Below are 14,105 nucleotides of genomic sequence, written 5' to 3' on the forward strand. Positions count from 1 at the left end.
TCTTTCTTTCTTTCTTTCTTTCTTTCTTTCTTTCTTTCTTTCTTTCTCTCTCTCTCCTTCCCTCTCTCCCTTCCTCTCTTCCTTCCTTCCTGTTTCTCTCTCTCTTTCTCTCTTTCTCTCTCTCTCTATTCCTCCCTCCCTCCCTTCCTCCCTTTCCTTCTTTCCCTTTCTTATTTACTTATTTCAAAGAGAGGGGGTAGGGGAGGACTGGAGGAGCAGAGGGAGAGAGAAACTCAAGCAGACTCTGCGCTCAATCGCAGGACCCATGAGATTGCGACCCGAGCCAGAAGCAGGAGTCTGGAGTCGGGCACTTAACCGACTGCGCCACCTAGGCGCCGCAGGGATATTTTCTTATTCAGCATATTGTTTCCCAGTCAGTAGACCCTGCCTGCCTTAATTGGGGCAGAGGGTTCTGACCATTGGTGGAAGGAGAGAAGGAGTTGAGGCCCATTCCCTGCTGGGGTCATTATCCCCTGGAGATGCTGGCCATAGTTAGGTCAGGACAAGACCAGTAGGTAAGAGAAAGAGTCATGGTGTGTACTACATAAATTCTGTTCTTCTGTGGAAAGCCCTGGCGCAAACCTGAAATAAAAACCCTGGTCTTCCACGATGGGCCACCGCCACTGACTGTCTTTGTTTGCTTTCAGGGTATATGCCATGTACAATTCCGTAAAGGGATCCTGCTCTGAGCCCGTTAGCTTCACCACCCACAGCTGTGTACCTGAGTGTCCCTTCCCACCGAAGCTGGCACACAGGAGCAAAAGTTCGCTAACCTTGCAGTGGAAGGTGGGTAACTGCAGAGTGTCGGGCACAGTCTGACGTCGAGCCATTTGAAACGTTTTCATTCAACACTACTCCAGTCTGGTGATGGTGTTTGATTTTCTACATAGTAACTATGTGAAACAAATTACTATGATATTGAAAGTTGTTATGTCTATAAAAACTGGGCAAAGCGGTAGGAGGTGGAAATACAAAGAAGATCTGCAGGGATAAATCTTTTAGGTTCATGAGCAATACGTTATACGTGATATGAATACTTAAGATACCTGAATTGCATCACTTTCTAATGGTTTCATTCATTTCAACAAACATTTGAACCGAAGACTGTAGTAGAAAGTTTTCATAAAGAAAGGTTTAGAGATAAGTTGGTTTCGGCTCTATTGGCTTCTTTCAGTGGCGACTCTGAAATGTTTAATATTTAAAACTGCCTAGAATGTTAAGCGTTCTAACTATTAAGACTTAACTAACTTTTACTGATTAGGCCTTAGATCAGTTACGGTTACTCATTATTCTTTAAAGTCTGAATTGTATAGTAGTTTTCATAAAATACAATTTACTGGCTACAAGTAACCCTTGCCAAAGACAGGTCTTTATGGTGTATCATTAGCTTATTAGCCACAGTTGTGTGTTCACAAGAAGATAGCAGATTCTGTTATCAATCTCTATAGTAATTATTTCTCTTTGTTTATATTTTAAAGATTATTTATTTATTTATTTATTAGAGAGTGAGCAGGAGAGAAACAGCATGAGAGGGGAGAGGGTCAGAGGGAGAAGCAGGCTCCCCGCTGAGCCAGGAGCCCGATGTGGGACTCGATCCCAGGACCCTGGGATCATGACCCGAGCTGAAGGCAGTCACTTAACCAACTGAGCCACCCAGGCGCCCTCTCTTTGTTTATATTTTAAATGCAGTTTAAGATGTGAAATTTCTAGAGATAGAGATAAAGAGTTATGGTGTTTGGGGAATAGGCTAATGTGTGAAAGAAGTAAGATGGCTAGGGAGATCTTGTATTGGTGAAGACATACTTTGTCCTTTGGTTCCCAGTGCAGGAGGTTGAATTTATGCAGGGCATCCATAAAGGCCTTTGAGAGCCGTAGTTAGCAATAAAGCCCGGGCTTCTGGAGACCCCTCTCATGTGGGCAGCTGCGTTCTCATAGCCACTGGCCAACATGGCATGTGTTACTTGGCAAAGGCAAAGTTTAGACTGGCTTAGAATCTGAACTATTTTATTTTCCTTCCTGGCTTCCAGGGATAATCCAGGTCAGTGATTCCCTACCTTTTCAGAGTTGTAACACCCAACTGGTCATCATAAGTCCTTGGAGATACACATCCATTTTAAAACATGGTCTCTATTTGCGCATGTACATACATGAACATTATCTTTTTTAAAGGAAAGAATTAAAATTCATTTTGTTTGGAAAATATAAGAAATCTTCTTAAAATTACCAGAGGGACCCTGGGGTCTTATAAACCTAAAGTTGGGAATCACTGATACATACTCAGCTTAAAACCTGGATGAAATCCAGGTCTTAGGCAGACCAGCGTCTTCAAGAAAAAGGTTACTTATTAGGAGGAAAATAGTTCACATATTCTTTCTCCTTTTGTAAATCAGAAACATACTCTTATTCCATGAAGTCAAGTACAAACTTAAAAGTTCTGGATTCAGTTCAGTTTTCATTAAATGTCCTTAAAACAGATTTCCTAATCACAGTGCACCGGCTGGGGGCCCGAGGACAGGGGGACAGGGCTATGACTGCCCACCTGTTCTTGAACCCACAAACACACAGAGAGTCAAGATCTTCTCACTTCTTGTTAGTCAGCAGTAGGAGATAGGGCAATACAAAAACCAAAGTCAGTGCTCCCACGCTCAAGGAATTAAGAACTCGGTGGTGGGGCAGGATATCCTAGAAGAAACTACTGAAAGAACAGTTTCTCTAGAGAAATTTATAAACATCATAAACATAGTTTTTATCTTAGAAATGGAGTCTCATCTAAAACTTCGATTGTGTCCACTATTTAGAACTTCATATATATCCCTGTCTCCCAAAATGAGCCCACAAACCCTGAGATTACAGTTCAGTAGAACATAGAGCACTCCCCTGAAATCTGGGTTTGAGACTCAGGGGTGATGTGACCCAGACGGTGAAAGGAGGGAGAAGAGTTTCTTGATAAATTTAACTAGTATTTACTGAGCCCTTGATGATGATTTATTAGTCACAAAAATAAAACAACAGCTATTGTTCCCCAAGTGCTTCCTGAGTTGCCCAGTAGTTGAGTAGGTGATTTATATATATTCTCCCAATTACTTATCACATCATTTATTCTTGGAACACGAAATTAAACAATGATATCAAATGACTAACAAAAGACCACACTTGACAAACGGCTGAGCTGGGCTTTAGGTGCAGTTCTGGGGACCCGGCTGCCTTTTGCTAGGGGCTGGAAAGTGCAGTTTGTGGGGCTCCTGCTCCTTCCTGGGCAGGGAGGGGGGTGGTCAGGCCCAGACACATTTGTGCAGTGGGGAGACCTGGTCTAGTCCTCCTTCGAGCTGCCTCCTCCGTCCCTCCATCTTACTACCCTCGTCCAGTGAGGGACCCCACGGCAGCACCCCCTTCTAGCGGGGCTAACCCTGCAAAGCACTGTTCTCCAAAGTTCTCCACTCCCCTTCCCGTTGCCCAACGCCCATTTTCTCAGTGAAGTAGATCTCTGCTTGCTTTTAAGAGGAAAGCAAAAGATGAGACTTCTTTTTGCTAACATGCAGAGAGCTAATTGCTCCTGGTAATCTCCCAGGGGATCTCCCTTTTTCTCTCTCTCTCTTTTTTTTTTTTTTTAAAGGAAAATCTCAGTGGCACAGAAGGCTTTCTAATCTTAAGCACTTAAAAAAAAAAAAAAAAAAACTGTGTGGAGGAAGTTACAAAAAACATACACTCTTAACCCTGAACCTGGCTGAGTCAGATTTACCCGCCGGACTCCAGGCAGCATCTACATTTCTCAGCCGCCTTTTTTCTTCCCCTGTTCCTAAAGTGCCTCTTGAAAGTCTTATCCCCAGAGGAAGTAGGGCACCATGTGGGTGTAAAGAGGGGAAAGCAGGTTTGGCTGTTTGTGGGGTATGATTTATTAGTAGTGGGGCTTTCTCTACAGTTGAATTGTATTAAAATTCATTTGTGATAATGTTTCCCAGGGAAATGCAGGAGCCACCAGGGTTACCTGCCCGAGGGGACAGCACAGGGCTAGCGTGGGTAGTGTATTTAAACCAAGTGGAGGGCTCCTAAGTTTTGTCTGTGAACTGCTTTCCCTAATCTCATTTTACTGTTTTTCTTTTTTTAGGCACCAATTGATAATGGTTCAAAAATCACCAACTACCTTTTAGAATGGGATGAGGTAAGCATATTTTCATATCCATCCATCTAAAACACCATTTCAAAAATAAAATTGCTGAACAAATACCATTTTATTCTTTTTTAAGATGTGCTAAACACATGGAAAAAAAGAACGTAAGTAGTGAAAAATTTAAACCTCTAGTATTGACTGTGGAAAAGGGAGACGGGCTAAAGTAGTGTAATGAATTGTATTAAATTGCATTAAATGTATTTACTTGGCTTATTTGCAAGAAATGCTGCAGAAAGAAAAGGCAGGGTCTTATCGCTTGTGGAGTCCCTAGTGCCTAGCCAGCCATCAATTTGTATTAAGGATCGACTGCTTTGTTATCTTGACTGCTCAGGGCCATTCTGCATAGATGGTTTTGATAAGGTGAACCATGGTGTGGCTTGGGAAGCATAATTCGTTTCTTCTTTTTGAAGCCATGGATGTATTTTCCTGTTGCCCTGTTGAGCGTTCTCTGTGGGAAAGTTGGAGCCCTGCCTGGAGGCCTCACTCTCCCAAAGGCGTGTGTGATCACCCTGTGGCCTAGACCGTCCTATAAACAGGCACCCCCTTGGCTGCTTCTGTCACCAGAGGCCCTAAGACGGTATCCATGGTGAAGTCTCCTTATTGTCGAGCCCACTCTGTGCTGAATGGTGACCCTGTGCATTTCTGGCCTTGCTAACGCTACCCACAGAATCTCAGGCAGGAAATAACTGGATGCAGAAAGAAGCCTTTCGTTTCTAAAAAGGAACTGTACTTTTTGTTCTGTAGATTTTAATTCTGTTCGCTCATTTACCCTTGCTCTATTTTATCTTTCTGTGAGTGAGCAAGTAGACGAAGGATTTCGAGAATAGGAAATGCGGAATTGGAGAAATGCAAGTTAACTGGTCCTTGTGACTTAAATTTAGGGGGATTTTAAAGATTCAGAATACAGGCTTAGGCAAAAAGTGACTTGTTGAGCGTGGAAAAAATATTTTCACCAAATATAAAATGAAATTGGACGAAACTCTCACAATGAAATTTTGATGTGAAAAAGGGGGCCCTTCATAGCTTTCTGCATTAGTGTGTTTTCCCATCTGGGTTGCATCTGAAAGCTGGAGTTCCAAATTACCCAAGACAACGATCTATTGTTCCGGGGATCCTTGTGAATAGTTCCTACGTACAGATTGGTGAAATCTCAGACTTGACCGGGATATTTTACAGATGAGGTGGGTTTCATTTTAAGGTGGTTTAAGTGGAAAGTGAAACCACCCCTACGGCCCTTGTGGAAAGATTTTTATAAGCAGTCCAGAAGGCCGGAAAGGAACCTGGCTGACCTGTGAGCACAGGGCAACATCTTACCATCCCCTCTTCCTCTGAAAGGACAAGTGAGAGTTTGACGGAAAGTGTTAAGTGTGTGTTGGTTTGTTGCACTGACCTGCCTGATGTTTTTTCTCCTATCTTGAGGTTTTATATCAAGATAGAGTTTACCACTAAAGAGGAGGCATTTTTCCTTTCAGATCTCCTCCAAGCTGTGTGCGTGCATGTGTGTATATGTGTGTGTGCGTGCCCACGCATGTGTGTCTCCTATTTTTTTTGCTGCTTTGGACCATGGCCTCATAAGTTAAGTAGGGTCAGAGAAGTTGAGTATTTGAATGGGAAACCTCCAAGGAAAACCCAGGTGCTACAGGAAATGGTAATGGTGACTGAGTTGTTGGCCTCCTTCCCTTGAATTTGGATTGAAAGTGCCCTGGCAGGATGCATGGAGGAAATAAGCTATAGCCACAAATGAAATGGAGAAGCTTTGTCTAATGACCATTTATAATCATTAGCACCCACTATAGACTAGTGACCACACAATGTTAAATTGTTTATTTTTGGCCTTCTCCTGCCTTTTCCCTGCTTGCTCTCTTTCCATCCTTTCCTTGCTCCCATCTTAATTCTTCAGCCTTCCCTGTCCTCTTCATTTTCTCTCCCACCTTCTAATTCCTGCTGGCATTGGCTCTCTTGAGATTGACCAAAGACTCCAGGTTAGTGGACTGTCACCCACTATAGGCCTTTTGCCAACGTAGGAATCCTTTTGTATTCTGTGACCTAATATTCACCTTGTAGAAAAACTTCTGGACCCCAAACTCTGTGAAGCGCTCCCTGGCCTTTAAGTTCCATGAGCCCCCTTGGTATAATTGAAAGAACACCAAGATGAGGAGCTGTGGATTCTGTTTCTGGTTTTATATGGGCAGCTTGACCCCTCCAGTCCTCAGTTTACCCATTAGCTCGTGTATATTTACAATATTGATGCTCTTTCCAAACTCCTTATTTAGGATTGTCCCTTGTGATAAGAGTATGTTTTAGGATCCTTTTCACTGGTGTTTGGCCTGTTCATTTATTAAATATTTCAGCATTTGTGGAGCATACCCTCAATGCCTCAACACTGTATACTGTCCTAGGAGGGATCTGTGACATAGGGAAGGTAATGTGTTTACCCTGAGAGCTGAAAAAGCTAATGTAATGCTATCCTCTTGTACTTTTAAACAGACATGAATAAAACAAACTTAACACATGCTTCTCAAATTTTTCCATCCAGTAGCTTCTTTGCTTGCTACTGTGCCTCTCCTTTTCAGTCCTTCTAAAAAAGATTTAAAAATGGTATCGTTGGGTTTCCTGGCAGTGAGAATAGAAGCAGTAGTAACCAATTCATTCCTGCCTATTTCAGAAGTAAAGTTTCTAACAGAACAGCCTAACAGTTTGTGTTTCTAAATCTGGGGCTAGGTTAGGGACAGTAGTCCTCCTGAGGCAGCTCACTTGGGTTGGTTTTTGCATCCCACATTGCCATGCTACTCAAGCCTTGACTTCCTGAAGGAAGAAAATCAAAGACACCAAGAACAACATCTGCCCTCCAGGAAGTATGAGCATGTGAAGCTCTGGCTGTCCCTTCAAAACCTTCTCCTGGTAGTCTCTGGAGTCAGGTACACCTGGTAACAGGGACTCTTTCTAGAATCTGCCCTAGTGGAGTATGGTGGGGCAGCAGAATGGGAGGGGGTGTTTTGCTAGAGTCACTCCCCTCCCCACACCGAACCCTCTCCAGAGCCCGAGCTCTTCTCTCCCAGGACGTCCGTCCGGACCAGCCATACACCCATAAGCCTCTCTGTTGCCCAGGCGGCTGGAAGGGCAGAAGGACAGTAGGGTACACAGAGGAACAGATCCCTACCTGAGAGGGGGACAGGCACCACTCCGAGTCTTGACGAAGGTTGTGTTCAGGAGTAGCACTCCACCCTGTTTCCTCTCTGACAACTGGTCTGAGAATCTCGGCTTGGAGTGAGATGGCCCCATCCATGTCTGGGTGTCCTTTTCATATTTTTTTTTATAGTATTACAGCACTGGTTAGAGTACTCGGGATACTTTATTTTTTTGTTCAGTTTTTAATCACCATTCCAATAAAAACTATGAGTGGGAAATTTTGAAAGAGCATCAAGTCCTGCTGTCAAGGTTCTTAGAGAAAGGCCTCACTAACGGAAGAGCAGCGGCATAGAGACCAGTGAGTACCTGGCCTGTATTTCTGCAGGGACCGGGAATGGTGTGTGGGGTTGACCATGGGAAGAGCTAATAGTTAATCAGTGGCTAACGGCTGCCCGTCTCTAAGGGCAGGTGTGGTCCTGATGGGGAAGAGAGAGCAGAAACTTATTACCGCCCAGAGGGAAGCTGATTCTCTCTCCAGAATTCATTGTCATCCATGTTGCATCATTGTTCCAGAGAATTCACTTGGAAGTTACTGATAGTTCTGCAAGAAGTTTAGCTACGTACTTTTCTCTGTTAATAATTGTAACTAGGGCGCCTGGGTGGCTCAGTTGGTTAAGCGACTGCCTTCGGCTCAGGTCGTGACCCTGGAGTCCTGGGATCGAGTCCCGCATCGGGCTCCCTGCTCAGCAGGGAGTCTGCTTCTCCCTCTGACCCTCCCCCCTCTCATGTGCTCTCTCTCTCTCTCATTCTCTCTCAAATAAATAAAATCTTTAAAATAATAATAATAATAATAATAATTGTAACTAGACAGTCCCTCAAGTTTTAAGTCAGTGTGGGAAGTAACTCTGACGGGGAGATGGTAATGAGTCACTAAAAATGGAACACACAGGTGTCACTGGCTTTTCAGCTGCGGCCATCAGTTTTGATCTTCCCCTGAAACAGGTCAGTTCTCATAGTGTGGAAAGGTGTGCACTTTCCTGGTCACATCCCCGTGTTGTGGTAACTAAGGTGAGTTGTGGCGTTCTCAGCCACGGGGCCTGAGAAGAGTTGACCTTGCATTTTTGTGGGTCTTCAGCCACTGTGTTCGCCTCCAGGAGCTTCCCGTCAGAAAGGCAGAAGATCATTTTCAAGGTAGTTTTCTACTGGACTACTTGATGAGCCATCTTATGTTTTAACCCCTTTCTGATCACAGTGTGGTCCCTACCCCCACATATACCCCCGTGTTTGCATTTTAATTTCCAAGTCGCAGTCATTCTGCAGGCTGGCAGAAAGCAGGCCCAGAGCCTTATGAGGGTTTCTTTTTTCTGCTAGATTTCTGTTACCTAGCGCTAACTTTAAAGGAACAACAATAAACTTACTCTTTTGTAAATTAAGTCTTAGTTTAATCCAGAATTATGAATGGGAGAAAAGTTTCTTAACTTTTTAAGAGCAAAACAAGGCTTAGGTGCTAGATTTCTCAAGGTGGATGTTCTTTCCCACAATGGAGAGATTTGGAAGTAGGGGTTCAGGAAGGAGGAGCCAATGCTTAAAGCTCACTACCCCATTCAGGGGCCACCCCTGAGCTAATATCTTTGACCTGCCCCTGTCGGTTTCTTGGGAAGCGACCTGAGCTAAATTGGCTCCTCCTGTTGCTTCATCAGCTTGATGACACTGAGGTATCTAGTAGGGGTGGTAGGTTTTCTCTAGAAGCAGCTAAGAGGGAGGGATTGAGGACACAGATATCTCTAGGGTAGGGAGGGGCTCTTCCAAAAAAGAATTAGGAACCTTGCATTGACTTGCACTTCCATGCCTGCCCAGTCTGTTTTAAGGGATGGTGATCTGGCCTTTTTTTGGGGGGGGGGAGGGGGGAGGAAGTTAAATAAAAGAGCAAACTTCACAGTCAAATAGGAACTTTGTTTTCCATTTTAGAAAGCATAAGTTCTGTGAAGGCAGTATTTATGGAAACTCGTCGAGAGTTTTACTCTTAGATAAGGTTTTCATTCGTGCCATACCGAAGTCTGAAGGGTGCTGGCGCAGTGGGTCCCTCAGAGCAAATGCAGGTCTCCTACTGTCTTGCTGGGATTGTGTGACACGGATTCATATTGATGATGTGTATCAGTCACATGGTGCTCACTTCATAGTCTCTGCTTTGTCTGTAACTAGTCAAGCAAGTAACTTAGCCCCTGAGCCTTCGCTTTTCCACCTCAAATCAGTGTGTCACCTCCCAGGTGGGTTGGGGTTCAGTGGGTTAGCCTGGGGACTAGCAGATGCGGTGTCCTGAGTATTTCATGTCACCTAAGTACATATCAGGGTCTGGGGTAGGAAAAGTCAGCCAGCAGAAGGATTGTATGACTTTCTTCTGTGGAACTTCAACAGAGGAGGCCCGAGGCTAGCGTCTCCCGTTTGAACTAAACAAACACGGATGTCTGTGCTATGTATAGATGTTAATTTGCCATTAGCTTGGCTTCCAGACGTGACATATAGGAAACATACGGAAGAACCAGAGAAATAGCTTTGTGGGAATGTGACTAGTACAGTTCCCAAGAATCTTTCTCACATGTGACTCAGCTCTCCCAAATAGGAATTTCACATCTGGCTGCACTGGTGACTAATGAGCCAACACAGCTGTAAAACACAGGCGACTAAGAATGAGATAAATGCCACAGAAGTCAAGGGAAGTATAATTTGAAGTAGAAAGAGCAGAAAAGGCCAGTCGCAGGTAGAGCCCATGCAGCCCCTGGGGACCCATGAGCAAGCCAGAGCGCGCTCAACAGTCCTGTTGCTGAAACCCTGTGGAGCTGACCTCAGGCCGTGGATTGTCGCTTCTTAGACACCAGTTTAGGAGGGGCCAGCTTAGCTCAGTGCCCCTGAGCAGGTGCTTGGTAACTGGTTTACGAAACAGATTACTTTTTAGCTTAGGTGTTGCATGGTTAGTATCAGTAATCTTTCGGAATGCTTCTTGGCTTGAGGGAATTTGCCCATGGCTTCTCTGGTTGGACAGCAACCGTTCATGGAAGGGGCTGGAGCTTCAGCAGGCAGAGTGACTTACTGGGTCTCCCACAGTGCATGAGGAGAGCTCCCTGAGGATGCGGCCACCACTTTCTCCAAGGTGCCATGCTGCCTGAGCCTTAGATTGCAGAGCGTTGGTCCAGTGAGAAAACTGGGAAGGCGGGTTAGCATTCTGCAAGCAATCTCCAGTGCCCAACTGAAATGAAGATGCCACTTGCCAGGCCCACGTGCTCTTTCAGTCATTCTTGGGGAACGCCCTCACGGAGATGGGAGAATGGGGTGCCAGGGTCGTTGGGCACGTCCGTCAACAAACCAACTTTCACCTGAGTGTCTTAAGCTGAATCAGTGACCTGGCAGGGTAGCCGTGTTCTGGGAACTCCACTGCCACGGGCAGGGGTGGTGTCAGAGAGCCAGGGGACCAGCTTCCTCTACTCCAGCTTCTGTTGGAGGGAAGTAGACCAGGAGGGATGTAAGAACTCAGAGGGGTTCTGGTACCAAAGGCAGAGAGCTGAGTTCAAGGAGCCCTGTCTTTAGGGACCTCAGCCCCAGGCATCTGAACCCCTGCTTTGTGTCATTTGTCACATGTATGCAGGATGGGTTATTATGTGTTTGGGTAACCGACTTTGTGGGCAGCTTCTGGCTGCTCCAGAATTACAAATACCTATCTTGGTCCATGGCACCTAATTTATCAACTCATGTTTTTTGTGCTTGTTGGATGCCAGCTGGAAGATGACTGCCTTGGGCCTCGGCTAGGTGAATGGGCTGAGTCTTCCATGCCTTGGGTGATGGTAAATCCTACAGGCAGCCTCTTCTACAATCACTCCCTTGCTTCTTTCCTTTCCCTTCACTGGGCCAGTCTCAACATTCTGGTCGGATCAAAGCACTGGACATGGGATGATCCTCCATATTTGGAGGGATATGTAGGAACATTATGTTGGTTGGTTTTAAATCCGAGGACCTGATGAGTATCCTTGACTATTTCAGGGCGCTAAGCCTCTCCCACTAGTAGAAGAAAAGCTGTGCCCAAGGATAAAATTCATGCTGTATTTATTTAGTAACGTGCAACACAAACTATCCCACCCCCTTTTCTTACCTTTGAAAGTTCCTCTGTGCCAGAACGCTCCAAATGAAAGAGCCATCCCTGAGGGGAGAGTGAGGTTTGGCACAAGGAGCCTTTGAATCCACCCAGATGGGGAGCGTCCCCACCTCCTTGTTAGGAACCCCTTCTTATACATGGTTATGTGGAACACATACATGCTCTTTTATTTCCCAAGCCAACATTTATCTTTGATGTTGCCTAGGGTCGGCCAGTGCTGGAACAACTTCTAAATATAGATGTACTCGCAGACTAAATCTTTGAGGCTGGCGGGAGTTCAGTTGGCGAGTGCAACTTTATTTTTTACTTGATTTATCGTTGCCCTTTTTGACAGGTTAAACTCTGCTATTGCAGAGGGTGCCCCGGCCCAGAGTCACTCAGCACCTGTGTGCAGCCGGCAGCTCCTGGGCCACGATCACATGACAACCGATAACCAAATTCACGTAACTTAGTTAGCAGGCAGTTATCAGACGTGGTAAGAGCAGCTCCGGAAGGCGAGCGGGCGTGGCTGTGAAAGACCCTGAAAGAGAAGCAGGTCAATGGAAAGAGGCCATAGATGAGGAAACATCAGGGAGAGTTCTCATGACCAGAGGGAGGTGGCTCACCACGGATTCTAATGCCCTTGCAGTGGCCATTCTGATTTCCTTGTGCCAGGAATTAAGCTGTCATAAAGAGGAACAGGAAGGATCATTTCCAATTTATTAATTAGAAGGCAACTGAAAATATCAGCTAACTTCATCTCTTAGTGCCAGCCTTGGGCATACCAGCTTCCAGGGTGGTTAGTGCCAGGCTAATTGGAAATGTTAGCCAAAGCAACCACATTCCCCACAGTCTACAGAATTACTCTTGGCAGAAAAATACTATAGCCTGAATTAATTGGATTATGTGTGAGTTATACGTATAGAATCAGCCATGGTTGTGTGAAGTTCCTCAGTAGGAAACCAGCCCATTTAGAGGATTCATCTTCCCAAGAACTGAGGACAAGTTGATGAAGACACATAAGTTAATGAAGAGGGAAAACGGACTTGAAAAAGAAGTTCTGTTTTCAGTCTTTTAGTTACATAGCTTTACAAATGAACAGTTACTTTTAAACATGTGTTTAACTTGGGGCTCCTGGGTGGCTCAGTCGGTTAAGCGTCTGCCTTTGGCTCAGGTCATGATCTCAGGGTCCCGGGATTGAGCCCTGCATCGGGCTCCCTGCTCAGCCGGGAGCCTGCTTCTCCCTCTTCCCCTCTGTCTCTTTCTCTCTCTCAAATACATAAAATCTTTAAAAAAAAAAACAAAAAAACATGTTTTTAACTGTAAAACTGAGTTGCATTTTATGAAATGGATCAAATACTTTTTATATACCTAGATAGCCATTTTTATTTTTATTTTTTTATTTTTTTAATTTTTTTAAAAGATTTATTTATTTATTTGAGAGAGCGAGAATGAGAGAGAGAGAGAGAGTACTTGAGAGGGGGGGAGGGTCAGAGGGAGAAGCAGGCTCCTCGCCAAGCAGGGAGCCCGATGCGGGACTCGATCCCGGGACTCCAGGATCATGACCTGAGCCGAAGGCAGCCGCTCAACCAACTGAGCCACCCAGGCGCCCTAGATAGCCATTTTTAAATAAGCAGACCCACCTATAAATTGATTTCTCCACCTGAACTTTATTCCTTTATGTGTTCATAAACAGCACAGAGAGGCGGGAACCCGAGTACGTACCCAGGGTCCTTTGCAAGGTTATTTGATTTGCTCACTCTGGTGGCCTTAGGTTATGTCATACCAGAACCATCCCCAGACGTCAACAAGACTGTTGCGTGTCTGTGTTTTAAAATCTTCCCACAGTTCTCTGCAGTTTGGGGGATAGTATTACTAAAAATCTTACTTCAGTCTAAAATGTAACTCTGTAAGATGAAGTAACTGCATCGCCCTGCCTAACAGTTTTGGTTGATTTTATCATGTAGGAATCTGGTTACATTTTTAGCTTTTGCAGAAATTCTTAAAATCTCTTCAGAGACCTTACTTTGTTGGCTTTGAGGAAAAAAGGCATGTACCAAGTGCATGTAGAAAATAGAACCCTTTATTCAGTCAGACGTTACACATTTGGGTTCTAGAATGCTCACTTCCACTCCCTTACCTACTAGCTATTTATAGCACAAGAGGAATTTGTGAAAGTTTACTGAAGAACGTCATACTATTAAACATATATGGACATCAAAATAGATGAGTGTAATATTGTATAATAGATTACCTCAACGCTTAATGGCTTAAAACAGTCACTTTCTTGGATTCTTGGTTGGGAATTTGGACCAGGGTACTGGGAGAATGGCTTATACGTGTTCCACAATTTCTGGAGCTTCAGGTGGGCAGGGAGGCTCATTGGCTGGGGGCTGGAATCTTCTGGCAGAGTCTTCATTCACAAGTCTAGCGGTCACTGCTGGCTTGGGCAGAACCTCATCTGCAGCTCTCTCACAGCATGGCAGCCCCAGGAGAGTCAGAATTGGAACAGTGAGTGTTCTGGGGAAAAGGCAGAAGCTCCATCACCTCTTCATACCTAGCCTTGCAAGTCACACAGCTTCATTTCCACTCCATTCTGTCCATTACAAACACATTACAAGCCCACTCCAATTCAAGCGAAAGGACTGTAGACTTTCTTAGTCATGAGAAACCATTAAAAATCTT

The 14,105-nt window shown here is 44.8% G+C and overlaps 1 protein-coding gene across 5 annotated transcripts in view; it reads left to right on the top strand.

The window, feature by feature from the left end:
• Nucleotides 1–14,105, top strand: part of FNDC3B (fibronectin type III domain containing 3B) — a 341,048-nt gene that overhangs the window by 262,463 nt on the left and 64,480 nt on the right. For all 5 annotated transcript variants that reach the window (XM_034999034.1, XM_034999006.1, XM_034999012.1 and 2 more), the window contains 2 exons: nucleotides 648–786; nucleotides 4,106–4,159. In XM_034999034.1, coding sequence (XP_034854925.1) covers nucleotides 648–786; nucleotides 4,106–4,159 — 193 coding nt within the window. The remainder of the gene's footprint in view (nucleotides 1–647; nucleotides 787–4,105; nucleotides 4,160–14,105) is intronic.

The sequence above is a fragment of the Mirounga leonina genome, unplaced genomic scaffold (genome assembly GCF_011800145.1).
Source record: "Mirounga leonina isolate KUSES-001 unplaced genomic scaffold, KU_Mleo_1.0 Mir_115, whole genome shotgun sequence".
NCBI lineage: Eukaryota > Metazoa > Chordata > Mammalia > Carnivora > Phocidae > Mirounga > Mirounga leonina.